The sequence below is a fragment of the Crinia signifera genome, chromosome 12 (genome assembly GCF_055691185.1).
Source record: "Crinia signifera chromosome 12, ASM5569118v1, whole genome shotgun sequence".
Taxonomy (NCBI): Eukaryota; Metazoa; Chordata; class Amphibia; order Anura; family Myobatrachidae; genus Crinia; species Crinia signifera.
In genome coordinates, this window is record NC_139228.1 from 71,271,647 (window position 1) to 71,287,294 (window position 15,648).

Sequence of the window (15,648 nt, forward strand, 5' to 3'; positions counted from 1 at the left end):
ATATATGCGTGGACATTCGGGGGGAAGTGGGCGGGCAGCGGTGATGTAAGCTGCCCCCCCCCAACCGCGTTATCGGCATGAGAACACCCAGCTTTCTCCTATACGCTAATGGCCAACCCATGCACCTTCTCCCGCAAGGATGGATGCATGCACCCTGCGCATGTGCACATGCAAAACAACGGACCCCTTGCGAACAAAGGGGTCCATAAGCACACCCTGAATAAGGTCCATGCAGCGGCGTAACTATAGCACCGCAGCCCCCGCCACCGCGCGGGGGGGGGGGGGCGTTGTGCATGTGGGGGCGCCGGGGGCAGCGGTGCTATAGTTACACCCCCCCCCCAATCCCCTGCAGCCTTACCTATCTCGCTGGTCCCGGCGGCTCCGTTCTTCTGCTGAGGACCACCACAAAATGGCCACCCCCATATAGCACACAGTTCTCTGAAACTGTCTGCTGTATGGGGCGGCCATTTTGTGGTGGTCCTCATCAGAAGAAGAACAGAGCCACCGGGACCAGCGTGATAGGTAAGGCTGCAGGGGATTGGGGGGGGGGGGGGTTTGCATGGGCGGCGGGGGATTGGGGGTGCTTGGTGGGGCGGCGGGGGCGCCCAAAACTTAGTTACGCCACTGGGTCCATGGTTTGTTCCAGACACAAACTTATAAGATTTAGAATCAGGCCTTTAAGACGGAAATATTTTTAGAAGATAGCACTTAGCGATTCTGATATTGATTGAATTATGAAATATCCAGGCCTAAGCGATTTATTCAATATGTTTATTTAGAATCATGCATGCACCGCGCTGTCTTATGGACGCACTAAATCAGAAGTGACCCTGTAAAAAGCACACACGTACAAACATCCAGAATCCGATTTCATTTTTTTTTCTTTCTTTTCTTTTTGAGAACTTTGATACAATGAATAAAAATACTTCTTTTTTTTTTATAATATACATATTCTTATCATCAAATAAAGAAGCTGACAATAGCTTCATACTGTTTAAATATTGGCTTTTCCAAGTAAACGGTGTCATCAGCTGCGTTTCGGGCGTAGGTTGTTGGCGCAGTGGGAGGAGCAGCGGTAGCAACAGATAAAACTGGGGGGTCAGCATTTTGAGCCACTATATAAAGAGAGAAAAATACTATTTCAAATATCCCCCCCCCCCCCCCCCAAAAAAAAAAAAAAATTAAATAAAAGTATTTACAGAACTGAAACGGTTGTGGTGAACACAATAGGATCCATTTGTAGAAAAGGAGTTTGCACTTAGAAGCCGTTGTCTGAGTTCGTGCTCCACAATAAGATATCTGTCCATTCCCACCGCTGGCACCAAGTTAAGCGGCTTAATGACCTCTGTGTGGTCAGAAGTGGTCTTCAGGTTGAAACACGAGGAGGACACAGGACACTTGCAGGGGATAAGCAGCTCTCCCAGATGGCTATGTTTTGGGATGGTCATATTGGTAAATGTAACCATAATGCAGTAAAGACATTCATAGCAATTTTCTTCCCCCCTTGCCCGGATAAAGATCAACTGGAGGATGTTTAGTAATGTAGCGTTGTGTCCGTTCTACGCTAGCACCAGCTATTTCTCCCGCTCCTACGTCATGACCGGCTTCTCTTTGGTTTATTTGTTGCCGAACAGATGAGCTAAGATTTGGACTTCCTGTTTTTCCTTCACGGAGTTGAAAGAAAACCACAAAAAAAAAGGCAGATATTAATTGAGGCAAAATAATGTACAACCACCACCAACAGCAAAGAGCGATAAAGCGGATTGTTTCCTAGAATAACAATTTCAGCAGTTACAGTCCAAGCGTTGGCTTGGGAGTTCCGGCACTGCGCGGACACATGGTCTATATCTAAACAGATTGTATGTGGTCTGTCCATCTGCATGGAATCTGCTGAACATAACCCTCTACAAATGTCCACCGCCTTGGAGTAGACTGATGCTAGCGGTCCTACTGGACCTCTAGCGTCTGTCAGGGGAGTGGAGTGCGTATATTGTTTTCGGAAGTGCAACCTCTGGCGCCAGAAACATTTTTGGAAAGGGGGGTGGATGCAACATTTCCACTTACACTACTGAGTTCTAGTACCCCATTTAATTACATTTCTTCTGTTTTCGAGCGATACTTCACTACCATAGAACTTCCATACATCCTTCTAGTTGATGGAATCGCTGTGAGAGGTAACCCTCCTACAGTCCCATAACAATCACCATTGATAACAAGGATACGTTTACAAGAGCTCAACTTACAGACTGAGCTTCCGGGACTGAGCATCTTTGCTACCATTGGTCTTCTGGTCGACTGTACCGCCCCCGCTGCGGGAGGAAGTGGTTGCAGAGCTGGAGAACGCCCCCGAGGAGCTGGCACTGCTGGTTCTAGCTTTCAGTGAGTCCTCTGAAAGACATGCACACCATGACAAAATATCTGTATGTAGGATGTTTATTATTGATCAGTACTGGTGCATAAAAGTCACACCCGACAGATGCAATTATTAAGCGACTTCATCAAACTTTTAAGATATTTTGTTGCACCATGGACGTTTCTTTGTCCCAATTAATTACCCATCCCATCATGATGTTCTCCCCTCTCGTCTTGGTCCCATTCTTTCCTCCTTTTATTAAGATGTTCATTCGTTTCATTCAAATGTTTCTCCTAGAACTTCAACCTCTTGCTTTAGATCGACCTCTCCCGTTTTTTACATAAATGGCACCTCTATTCCTCTCATAAAGGGAATGTAAACTTCACAATGTCCTCAGCGGACCTGTACATAATACTGCACGTAATAGTGTAGTGTGTACACTGTGTGTACATCATTAATGACCCCATCTGTGTATGCAGCTCAATCTGACTACATTGTCAGCAACTGGATGCACAGGTGGGCATCACTGAACAATATTAACCGATATTATTCAGTGCACTACATCGTTTGCCCTACTGCCGATACAATTAACTATAATCGGTGATGCTGCTAATCGGGTATTGTGTATTTAGAAAGAGAACGTAAACACTGGTATTTCTAGTGAAAGGTGAGTGCTGCAGGCAGACTTACAGTACTAGCAGGGCTGCAAAGAGATGAGACGGCCTGGGTACTGAGGGAGTGGCCAAATCAGGAGGGGGTTAAGTTGCCACCCCGCCTCCAGAAAATGGCCTGGCGATGACTGGATGGATCAGTTGCTTCACGTTCACCTGTACCACTTCTTCTCTACCCACTAAAAGCACAGTGGGCAGCAATGGAGGCCGCTGCTCAGCAAGTGATACGTTAATAACAGGCTTCCCTAACCTGTATGTATGGAGGTTTTGATACACCCCCATGCCACGCCCACAAGTAATGGTGGCTATGTGCTTGTGTTTGTGTGTTTGCATTGTATGGAAAAACTTGATATTAGCATCCGTGCTAAGCGATCTGTATGATTTAAAATCAGGCCCTATATTTCTTGAAACAATGGGGTAGAGAATTTTAAATGCCTTTGTCATTTTGCCATCCAGAAATCAGACCCCCTTAGTGAACGATGGGTGTTATTTTGGTTCACTCTTTCTGACAAATTCCTCCTTAGATGGACAAATCCATGTGCACTGCAGGTGGGGCAGATGTAAAATGTGCAGAGAGAGTTAGATTTGGGTGAGTTATTTTGTTTCTGTGCAGGGTAAATACTGGCTCCATCATTTTTACAGTGCAATGTAGATCTCACTTTGAACTAAAACCCCACCCAAATCTAATTCTCTCTGCACAAGTAACATCTGCCCCACCTGCAGTGCACATGGTTTTGTCCAGCTAAGAAGGAATTTGTCAGAAAGAGTGAACCAAAATAACCCCCTAGGTTGTCTCATAAACTGTAAAATGAGTACTAGGTATTTGGCGGCAGATATTTTATTATTACTTACCAACAAAGGGCAGCAAAACATTTTTCCCAACTCCTATCACGGAATTACTTTTGCTGCAAAAGAGGTAAAATAGAATAAAATAAAAATAATAATAAAAATAACAGAGTGACGGATACATCCGTACGATGGCCACAACTCCGCTCTCTGATAGGTTGAGAAGAAGGATGAGCGAGATATAAGATAAACACAACTGTACACAGAAAACAAGAACCAACAATCTCCCGTCTCATCCAGGTTTGGCCTACTGCGATTCCGGAACGCCCAATCGCTTTACAAGTGTACGGTATTTATCGCTACAGGTTTTTCACACAAATTTTAAGGAGGTGATTTTACGTCAGTAAATGACCTTCGTGACCTTGATGCCCAATGGCTGATGGAGAAAGGTCACAGAGCATAGACATATCTGATTGGTTTCTGCGTCCATGATCTGTCACCTACATCAGACTCTGCTCTCTGCGCTGTGGGATGGGCACTGCATACGAGAGCTACTACAGCACACACAACATAAGAGACGTCATACTTAATGGTCTTCTCCATGGTGCTGTGCTTGGGGTGCATGGCGTGGCTGCTGAAGGACTGGCTCCGGATCAGCTTGCTCTTCTTACTTTCTCTGCTGATAACTGTAATCAGACATTAGATACTTAGTGGCACTATATGGAGGAACATACATACAATATGTACTATATAATCCTGCCTGACGCCATACTGTGGCTATGACGTGTAGCGTGGATCAGGCAGTAACGTGCAGCCCCCACACCCCCGCTCAGAGACCCATCTGTTACTATTGATTACCACCAGCCTGGCCTGCACACCCCTGAAGCCAGCCTACCTACTGTACCTCCTCCATGCAGCCTGGACCTGGCAGAAAGGCCGGACTGGCGGTACTCCCACAGAAGGGGATATAAGTTGGAGGGGTGAAAAAACAGAGACAGAGAAAGGGGAATGGGGTGGAAAGAGAGGGAGAAAGGAAATAGAAGGGAGCGAGAAAAGAGAGGTAGAGAAGGGATACAGTCAGGGGCAACACTGTAACAAGCGCGTTCTGTGCTGGTCACGCCTCCTTTACATGTGATGTCAAGCACAGGGGGCGGGGTCGTGAGCGCCTAGAAACTACAGCAGTCTCCGGAGTCCGGGCCGCAGCCGTGTTACTGGCTGTTCCATGCACCCCTCAAACCAGAAGCACGGGCAATGTGGTGGGGGTGACAGTGCCCCCGCACCTAGCTACGGCACTGGATGGGGGTGGGGGGAGAGAAAGGGATAGAGATGGAAAATAACTGGGGAAGAGAAATGGGGTAGAGGGGGACAGAAATAAAATGGTAAAGAAAGGGTAGTGAGAGAAGAACACGTAATAGGAGAGGGGGACAGAAAGGTGGCTTACTCAGCAATGATATCAACACGATAACTATGATGTCATAGAAAACACAATGCCGTTCTCGTTCACCTGTTTGCGTGCCTGACGAGCTTCCCGAAATGACTGTAGGGAGATTTTTTGGCAAAGCTGATCCCGTTTTACTGTCTCTGCCTAAAACAAAGGTACGAGTCAGTGATCAGAGTGAGCTCGGCTTATGGTGACAGAAAGAACACCCTGGTGTGTGCAGGCGATGGGAGAACGTCACCATGTAACATCTCATACTATCCTGAAGGCGAGCAGTTTGTTAGAATGGTATATGGTCATTAGGTCGACAGGAATCGGCCGACACATGAAAAGGGTCAACATGTCTAAAGTCGGCAGGGTCAAAATGTTGACACAAGCATTAGGTCTACAATCGGAATGTTGACAGTCAAAAGGACGACATGGGTTTTTCACGTCTTTTCTTAGCCGACATGTGCCGACAGGTGGTATTTCATGCCCTACCATCCACTACGGCATGGAGGGAGAATATATTACCCCAGTGAGCCATGCAAGGGGACGCGGTACACTTTTTATCGGTGTCCATGGTGACTGTGTCGACATTCGGGACAAAAAACGTGAAAAACTCATGTCGAACTATTGACTGTCGACCTTCTCATTGTCAACCTAATGCCCGTGTTGACCTTTTGACCCTGTCGACCTTCATGTGGTCGACCCAATGACCCATACATGGTAGAATGGCCTATTAAATCACCTAGAGTTCTTACCAGTCCTGTACACTAGGGGGCACTGTGCATTACACAGTGCATTACAGCACAGGACAGCCACAGTCAGGCACTTTACCAAAGTTAGGGAGGCAGATCACCGAGCACTTACGCTTCTTCTCATAATTCTTCTCATTGCTGGATCGTGCTTCACTCTGTTGCTTTTCCTTCTCTATTTGTTCCTGGAAACAAAAGAGATAGAGAAATAGATAAGTAGCCCAGGATCCATGTTCTGCAACCAAACTCTGCATTCCAACAGCAATCCTGCAGCACACAACATTGGGGTAATTCAGCCGTGGCTGGAGAAGCGCCCTGTGACGTAAAGTACCGCCGTGCCTTCGCAGTTACCGCCTGTGCAAATGTGAGTAGCTCTGAGGGTTCCACTCATCTCTGACCGATGCGGGCTGGAAGTGGTGATGTCACAGACTCTCCTTAAAACTGCGTGGGCGCGCCTGAGTTTTTCTAAACACACCCAGAGAAAGACAGATTCTGCCCCCAAACGGCGGCTTCCTGTCAGTCAAGCTGCGGCTGCAATGCTGAATCAGGATGATAGTTGTATAAATGTCCGCTACCGAGTCTCACCATTTCCAGCAGCAAATGCTCCTCTCGCTCCTTTTCCTGGTCCAGTAAATCTTTTTCAAAGAAACGTTTCTGGAACTGAACCCAAAAGAAGCAGGATTACTATGCAGTCAGCACTCATACCTGGGGGTAGATGTATGAAGCAGTGATAAGGGAGGAGAAGTGATAAAGTGCCTGGTATCACCGGCCAATCAGCTCCTGACTGCCCCTTTTAAAGCCCAGCCTCTAACTTAACAGTCAGGAGCTGATTGGCCGGTCATAAAGTACCAGGCACTTTATCACTTCTCCCTTATCACTGCTTCATTCATCTACCCCACAGTACCTACAAGGCGGCCTGGTACTTACCGTTTCCATGCACATCTCCATTCGGTCCAGTTCCAGCACAGTCTGTACAGAGAGGGAGGAAAGGCAGTTCTGTTAGATGAGAGAATGTCAGCAGCTGCGTATCTCTATGATCACAGGCGTTAGGCTGAATCTGGCAGATACCAAAAAGATCACTGGACACGTAACCGCTACAATCAGTGGCGGCTGGCACGAGCGGAGGTTGGTCTAACCCAGTTATCATGAGACTGCAGCCAATCAATTCACTAGGAACTAATGACATCACTGAAGAATTTGCGGGGGAAGATAAAATTGCGGTACTGTATACGAGTATGATGAGACGTGTATAACATGTGCTCCGCCCAGCAGATATGTCACCCTGATGTCACTCACCCTTTTAACCACAGCCAAAACATCCTTGTCCTTTTCCTGACACAACAATTTCCTGACGCACAATTCCAGCTGCTGCAGCAAATGTTTGTCAGCCGGCAGCTTCAGGGTGGACTTCAGCTTTGGCAGCATGTAGCATACCTTCATCCTGTAAATGACAGCGGCACATATGTCATGCGCTAACACACACTGAGCAGCGGCACTGCAGCGCCTCTTCTTGCCAGTATGCCAATTTGATCACAGGTATGTCCAACTGCACAGGGGAGGGTGAGGGCTGGCACAGAGATCACTAATCTTCAGTGTCGGTTTTTACCTCAGGGCTGCATTACTGCCTCACATCACTGAGGTCATGGGTTAGATTCCCACCATGGCCCTAACTGTGTGGAGTTTATATATTCTCCATGTACTTGCATGGGTTTACTTTGGGTACTCTGAACCACACATATCTACATGCTGGTGCCCCTTCAGGGCACGGAGCCCTGCAGCAGGTGGTCACCAATGTCTCTGGGAGTTCCGCCCTTGTTGAAGTAAAAGTTGTCATCACAGTTTAAACAAGTACAGAAGCATGCATGACACCAGACACAATACAAAGCAGGTATGTATTAAGTGTGATAAGGGAGGAGAAGTGAGCCAATGGAGAAGTTGCCCATGACAACCAATCAGCTGCTCTGTATAATTTTATATTATGCAAATTAAACAGGTTACTTCAGTGACGATTGATTGGTATAAGCAAGTTCTCCATTGGCTCACCTCTCCTCCTTTACCACTGCTTCATACATCTACCCCAGTGTTACATATTAGGAAGAAGATCTCTTACCTGACATTGGCGACAGGGTCACTAGTTAGCTCCAGGACGGACATATAAAAGTATTTACAGAAGAAAGACTTAGAGAAAAACTCCATGATATATTCACAAGTGTCCAGGAACCTCTGCCTGTTCCAGTAGCTCTTTCCTTGACCTAACTCTGTGACAACACAAAAAGAGCATTGTGAGATGTGGTCCCCGGAAGTGTTACACACAAGACACATCGCAGTGTGATCAGTAACTAGGCATTTCCTGCAGTGCAGAACTATTACATCGGGTATGCTTTGTATCCTACCTATAGTAACTAATTGGTGCTCTAGTGACTAATCAGAGGTGGTTTAAATACTTTAGTAGACAGTTGCTCACTCGCTGGGCAGTCCGCAGAGGGGAGGGAGGGACAGTGGCTGTTGGGGGCGGTGCTGGGCCATGGAATGCTGGTTGTTCTCATGGGTGGCAGGTGGCTGACGTCATGCGAGGGGGTGTGTCTTCCTTATTCGGCGGTGCTGTGTCACAGGGACACATTTAGAATGACCCCCTATGTCCTTCAAACATTTCCTATTCACCAGCAACATATCTCGTGTTGGAAACCAGAAATCAACTCTGAGAATTGAAGTTACCTAGAGAACTGTAAGCCAATGACGTAGCACTATGACTCATCGCATGATGTCTGATGAAACTGTGTGCTTCTCCGCCACGTTCATCTTATTCCGGAATGGGGTACATCACTCAACCTAAACCCAACTAATCTGTTCTTCTGTACTCGCATCTTGGCCCAGGAATAGTGCAAGGCATGTAGTATTACATACATCCAGGGCTATTTTTCAGCAGGCTCCAGCAGGAACTGAGGCCCTTATTCTAGTTCACTCTTTCTGACAACATATTTCTTAGATGGACAAAACCATGTGCACTGCAGGTGAGGCAGGTGTTACTTGTGCAGAGATAATTAGATTTGGGTGGGGTTTTACACCTGCCTCACCTGCAGTGCACATGGTTTTGTCCATCTAAGAAATATTTTGTCAGAAAGAGTGAACTAGAATAAGGGCCTCAGTTCCTGCTGGAGCCCGCTGAAAAATAGCCCTGCATACATCTGTATAACAGGTCCGTCATTTGGCTGCTTTATGTAATTTAGCAATCCACAGTTTAGGGGTGCACATGTTCTGTAACATCATTGCCCCTGCATCAGTCTCAGTACTGTAATAAAGTAATGATAATAACAATGGTATTGCTAATAATGTACTCACGCTCCACCAGTTTCTGTATAATCTCATGCCGCTGCTCCTGCTTGCGGTTATAGCGCAGGAATATACACAGGGTCCGACTCGCCGCTTTCTGCACCGGTAGAACATTCTACAGATAATAGAACACAATTACTATTGTACATTTGCTGTTAGTCAAGATACTATATACGGTACCTACAGTTGTGTACCTACAGTTGGGTACCTATTGTTATGGATTATTACATATATAGCTTGACACTGGGTAATTTAGCAGTCACATGTACGTGTTAGGGTGACGACATCTCATAGCATTATACAGGGGCCACAACAGTTGATATGGTAACTGTACAGTATATGGGCCTAATTCAGGCTTGATTGCGGGACAAATTTGTTATAAAAATGTGCAAAACCATGCTGCACTGCAGGTGGGGCAGATGTAACATGTGCAGAGAGTTACATGTGGGTGGGGGGTGTTCAAACTTAAATCTAAATTGCAGTTTACGAATAAAGCAGGCAGTATTTACCCTGCACGGAAATAAAATAATTCACCCACATCTAACTCTCTCTGCATGTGTTACATCTGACCCACCTGCAGTGCAGCATTTTCCTAGGCACGCCTGCATTTTTCTCAGCACTCCCACTAAATGGCTGGGTTCCACCCCCATAAGCCTCCTTCCTGTCAATCGCCTTGCGAACAGCCAGCGATTAAAAAAAGTAGCAGGATTTCATTGCAGCCCAGTCTCGCACATGCGTTCTGCGAAACGCACGTATGCACAGTGTGTCTATAATCCACCACCGTGCGATCAGGCCTGAATTACCCCTTTAGTTATGTGTAACGTCAAACACTGCGCTGTGCATATTACTAGATGGATTTTCATACTGGCTCATTCGGACCAAATTATGTCTTAGTAAATGCGTTCAGAGTTTGGCAACAGACCGACACAACTAGCAGCGCACAACCGACAATCACAGCGAACGTCCGGAGGCTCACATTGTTCAAGATGATTGCGAACAACCGATGCAGGAAGCGGTAATAAATCTGGTCACTGGAAATAATGTGCGGCAGGCAGGAGAACTTCTGTAATAGCTTCTCGTGGCTCCGCCATTTCAACGAGTTGGCGACTCTCTGTTCCGCTAAGGTCAGGGCTGGGACCAGGTCAGGAACTATGACAAGCTGGAATACAGACACATTTACATTATTTCAGGTAACTGAATATGCCAACACGTCAGAAGGGTTAGCTACCCAACATGCTACATAACAGTGCTGCTCATCTGCGGATGCGTTCAGCAACCCTCCAAATGGGATGATGGCAATCAGGATACCATTGCCGCCATCCTGACGACTGCCATGGGACCAGTGCCGGAATGCCGACTATCATCAGCATCCCACACATAAGTATGTGGGGAGTGGTAGCATTATGCAGAGGGGGTGTGAGGGTTAAGGTTAGGCTACAGGGATGGGGGTTAGGTTTAGGTGGAGTATGGAAGTTAGGGACTAGCGGGGCACTTAGGGTTAGACTGCGGTGAGTGAGGGTTAGTGGGGGGGGGGAGCGGCAGGGGAAGGTCAGGATTCCCTCCTTAAGGATGCCGGCGGCGGTTTGTTGACTGCCAGTATCCCCACTGACGGTCATCCATATGTACCCCCTCATCTGCATGTCGAAACTATACATGCTGTGTAATTATACTAAACTGGAACAATTCACTTAAAAAACTGTAACTGTGCAGATCAGGAGACAGATAACCCACACAGGTCTGACGACTAGAACACAATTATCTGCACGGCGCTGCGTAATCTATTGGCACTATACAGAGAGTAATAAAATATTGGAGATGGTGCTCACCTTGTTATCTAACCCTGAGTTGTCCCCTCCACTTGTCATAAGCTCCAGAGTTTCCGGGAGGTAATTTAATAAAGAATCTACAACCTGCAAACAGAGGGAGAGATCAGCATCATAGATCAGGCCAGAGTCATTGTGCAGAAGGGTACATCAGTATATAAAGTATAACTACCAATTTTTACATACAGACATGTTTAACCCTTTGGGTGCCAACATCTCTGTGAGAGATGTTGAAAATATCCGCTAAAAATTCCAGGTTCGCTCACATTTGTTACATAAATTCAAATAATGTTGTCTAAAAAAAAAATTATATATGCTGTATAAGGTAACATAACAAGTCATTATGATGAATAAAAATATTTGCTTGCCAATTTCCACACCTATTTTGACAAATTCACGTGGCACGCAAAGAGTTAATGTATTCACTCTGTTACACATAACTAGTTAATGATCAGGTTATTGCGTGGTGTGAAGGTGAAATATGTATTGCAGAGTATACACACAGATGAGCAAAGGGATAATTCCTGACCAGAACGTGTGCTAGTGTGACAGACTGACCAGAATGTGTGCTAGTGTGATAGACTGACCAGAATGTGTGCTAGTGTGATAGACTGACCAGAATGTGTGCTAGTGTGATAGACTGACCAGAATGTGTGGTAGTGTGATAGACTGACCAGAATGTGTGCTAGTGTGACAGACTGACCAGAATGTGTGCTACTGTGACAGACTGACCAGAATGCGTGCTAGTGTGACAGACTGGCCAGAATGCGTGCTAGTGTGATAGACTGACCAGAATGTCTGCTACTGTGACAGACTGACCACAATGTCTGCTAGTGTGACAGACTGACCAGAATGCGTGCTAGTGTGATAGACTGACCAGAATGTCTGCTAGTGTGATAGACTGACCAGAATGTCTGCTAGTGTGATAAACTGACCAGAATGTGTGCTAGTGTGATAGACTGACCAGAATGCGTGCTAGTGTGATAGACTGACCAGAATGCGTGCTAGTGTGACAGACTGACCAGAATGCGTGCTAGTGTGACAGACTGACCAGAATGCGTGCTAGTGTGACAGACTGACCAGAATGCGTGCTAGTGTGACAGACTGACCAGAATGCGTGCTAGTGTGACAGACTGGGCAGAATGCGTGCTAGTGTGACAGACTGGGCAGAATGCGTGCTAGTGTGACAGACTGACCAGAATGCGTGCTAGTGTGACAGACTGACCAAGATGCGTGTTAGTGTGACAGACTGACCAGAATGCGTGTTAGTGTGACAGACTGGCCAGAATGCGTGCTAGTGTGACAGACTGGCCAGAATGCGTGCTAGTGTGACAGACTGACCAGAATGCGTGCTAGTGTGATAGAATGACCAGAATGCGTGCTAGTGTGACAGACTGACCAGAATGCGTGCTAGTGTGACAGACTGACCAGAATGCGTGCTAGTGTGACAGACTGACCAGAATGCATGCTAGTGTGACAGACTGACCAGAATGCGTGCTAGTGTGACAGATTGACCAGAATGTGTGCTAGTGTGATAGACTGACCAGAATGCGTGCTAGTGTGACAGACTGGGCAGAATGTATGCTAGTGTGACAGACTGGGCAGAAAGCGTGCTAGTGTGACAGACTGACCAGAATGCGTGCTAGTGTGATAGACTGACCAGAATGCGTGCTAGTGTGACAGACTGGCCAGAATGCGTGCTAGTGTGACAGACTGACCAGAATGCGTGCTAGTGTGATAGAATGACCAGAATGCGTGCTAGTGTGACAGACTGACCAGAATGCGTGCTAGTGTGACAGACTGACCAGAATGCGTGCTAGTGTGACAGACTGACCAGAATGCATGCTAGTGTGACAGACTGACCAGAATGCGTGCTAGTGTGACAGACTGACCAGAATGTGTGCTAGTGTGATAGACTGACCAGAATGCGTGCTAGTGTGACAGACTGGGCAGAATGTATGCTAGTGTGACAGACTGGGCAGAAAGCGTGCTAGTGTGACAGACTGACCAGAATGCGTGCTAGTGTGATAGACTGACCAGAATGCGTGCTAGTGTGACAGACTGACCAGAATGCGTGCTAGTGTGACAGACTGACCAGAATGCGTGCTAGTGTGACAGACTGACCAGAATGCGTGCTAGTGTGATAGAATGACCAGAATGCGTGCTAGTGTGACAGACTGACCAGAATGCGTGCTAGTGTGATAGACTGACCAGAATGCGTGCTAGTGTGATAGACTGACCAGAATGCGTGCTAGTGTGATAGACTGACCATAATGCATGCTAGTGTGATAGACTGACCAGAATGCGTGTTAGTGTTTGAGCCCAAATCGTGCTGAGCGCAGCGAGCCCCGCGAGGGGACACGGAATACATGTAAAGTAATCTGCGTCCCCTCGCAGGGCTCGCCACGCTTCGGGCTCGCCACGCTTCGGGCTCGGACACTTTAGAAACTCAACTCCATGCCGACGTGGATAGTGGGGGTATGAAAAGGTCAGGGGGGCTTGCTGCGCTCGCCACACTTCGGGGAGATGTGGGGGTGTGTGGTTAGTGGGGGTGTGCTAAATCACATTGCATCGTATCAAAGTGGATATTGGGGGGTGTGCTAAATCGCATGCGATCACATGCAATTTGCATGCGATCCGCGGCCAGGGGGCAGTGAAAATGAACTAGTACCATCGAATCGCATGCAAAATTGCATGTGATGCGATGCGAACTCACTATGCACAATAGGGCACTAAGCTACTTGCTTAGTGGGCGCCCTGATAATACCCAAGTAACTGCATTTTAGTTGCAGGATTAAAAAAAAAAAAAAAAGAAAGAAAAAGCCCAGGACCAGTTTGGTTCCGCCTCTATAGAAACGGCTTCTTAGAATATTGTTGTAAATGTACTGGAAAAAAAAAAAAGTCATGGCTGCCCTCCGCAGTAATCTGCTCACAGACCTCTAATGAGTCATCTTGTAGTAAGGCGACTAGTTCTTTGTGTATTAAATACACATTGGATCCTAAGAGCTTACAGACCTGCAAAACAAAAAATACATAGATCACATCAAATGAAAAGCTTTTATTTGCACCACCCCTATACAGCGCACACGCTGTACCCATTATGTTCAATACTAAGCCAGGTGTGTGCTATGGCAGCCTTGTAAAAGCGCTGGGAAAATGGTATGGTGGCCATATTCCTGGCGTTTTGCGCATGTGCAGTAGGTGGTATTTAATGAAAAAATGGCCACTGCATCATTTCCCCAGATCCCTGCACAGAATAGTGGACTCTAATCCAGTGCTACTCTACTAGCAGCTACCGGCATGAGAAAGACGACACTGCACACAGGCTCCAACCTCTTAAAAATGCAACATTTAAGATTATAAGCAGATTTTTAAAAGACTAAAAAGTATTTTTTATTCTTCTGGCATTAGCTGCCAAACTTACTCTATGGGTATAGGAGAAATGTGTTGGGTACGGGATCCTGGCACTTAGAATGCTAGTGGTCACAAGACCAATAGCTGCACCCCGCTGCTAAAAAACCCAAGCCCTAGTGGTAAAGTATGCTGACTCTCTGCATAATCGTAACCCTCTCTTCCCACTGCCTAACCCTAGCTCTCCTCCCACAGCCTAACCCTAGCTCTCCTCCTACAGCCTAACCCTTACTCCCATCCCACAGCCTAACCCTAACTCCCATCCCACAGCCTCCCACAGCCTAACCCTAACCCAGGGATGGGGAACCTTTTTTGTGCCAAGGGCCGTTTGTATGGGGAAAAAAATCCTTCGGGGGCCATATGTAAAAAATTCTCTTACAAATTATCCTGCTGCAGCCGTCCCACGCTCCGGAATAGGATTGACAGTCTCCGGCTGCTGTTGATTAAGAGGAATCTCATGAGAACTACCGTCGTCTCGCGAGATTTCCCCTGTATTTGACTCCCGGAAAAGCCACCGGGCGGGTTGGCGGGCCACTCAGACCGGCTACGAGGGCCGCATATGGCCCCCGGGCCTGAGGTTCCCCACCCCTGCCCTAACCCCACAGCCTAACCCTAACTCCCATCACACAGCCTCCCACAGCCTAACCCTAACCCACCTCCCACAGCCTAACCCTAACTCCCATCCCACAGCCTAACCCTAACCCTCCTCCCACAGCCTAACCCTAACTCCCATCCCGCAGCCTAACCCTAACTCTTCTCCCACAGCCTAACCCTAACTCCCATCCCACAGCCTAACCCTAACCCTCCTCCCACAGCCTAACCCTAACTCCCATCCCGCAGCCTAACCCTAACTCCCATCCCACAGCCTAACCCTAACCCTCCTCCCACAGCCTAACCCTAACTCCCATCCCGCAGCCTAACCCTAACTCTTCTCCCACAGCCTAACCCTAACTCTCCTGTCACAGCCTAACCCTCCCCTCCCACAGCCTAACCCTAATCCTCCCACAATCTAACTCTAACCCTCCCACAGCCTAACCCTTATCCTCCCACAGTCTAACCCTAGCCCTCCTACAGCCTAACCCTAACGATCACTTCTTGC

General features: G+C 47.3%; 1 protein-coding gene across 5 annotated transcripts in view; it reads right to left on the minus strand.

The window, feature by feature from the left end:
• Positions 1-648: 648 nt before the first annotated feature.
• PPP4R4 (protein phosphatase 4 regulatory subunit 4) overlaps positions 649-15,648 on the minus strand; it is a 116,684-nt gene continuing 101,684 nt past the window's right edge. For 3 of the 5 annotated variants that reach the window (XM_083166898.1, XM_083166902.1, XM_083166901.1), the window contains 14 exons: positions 14,076-14,153; positions 11,142-11,225; positions 10,292-10,474; positions 9,325-9,430; positions 8,096-8,243; positions 7,282-7,426; positions 6,913-6,954; positions 6,571-6,645; positions 6,101-6,170; positions 5,315-5,395; positions 4,397-4,496; positions 3,877-3,929; positions 2,244-2,388; positions 672-1,664 (listed from right to left, as the gene is read on the minus strand). In XM_083166898.1, the coding sequence (XP_083023024.1) occupies positions 1,640-1,664; positions 2,244-2,388; positions 3,877-3,929; positions 4,397-4,496; positions 5,315-5,395; positions 6,101-6,170; positions 6,571-6,645; positions 6,913-6,954; positions 7,282-7,426; positions 8,096-8,243; positions 9,325-9,430; positions 10,292-10,474; positions 11,142-11,225; positions 14,076-14,153 (1,335 nt within the window). In that variant the 3' untranslated portion in view covers positions 672-1,639. Of the gene's footprint in view, positions 1,665-2,243; positions 2,389-3,876; positions 3,930-4,396; positions 4,497-5,314; positions 5,396-6,100; positions 6,171-6,570; positions 6,646-6,912; positions 6,955-7,281; positions 7,427-8,095; positions 8,244-9,324; positions 9,431-10,291; positions 10,475-11,141; positions 11,226-14,075; positions 14,154-15,648 lie in introns of all 5 variants that reach the window. The other 2 variants (XM_083166899.1, XM_083166900.1) reach the window with 2 other exon arrangements.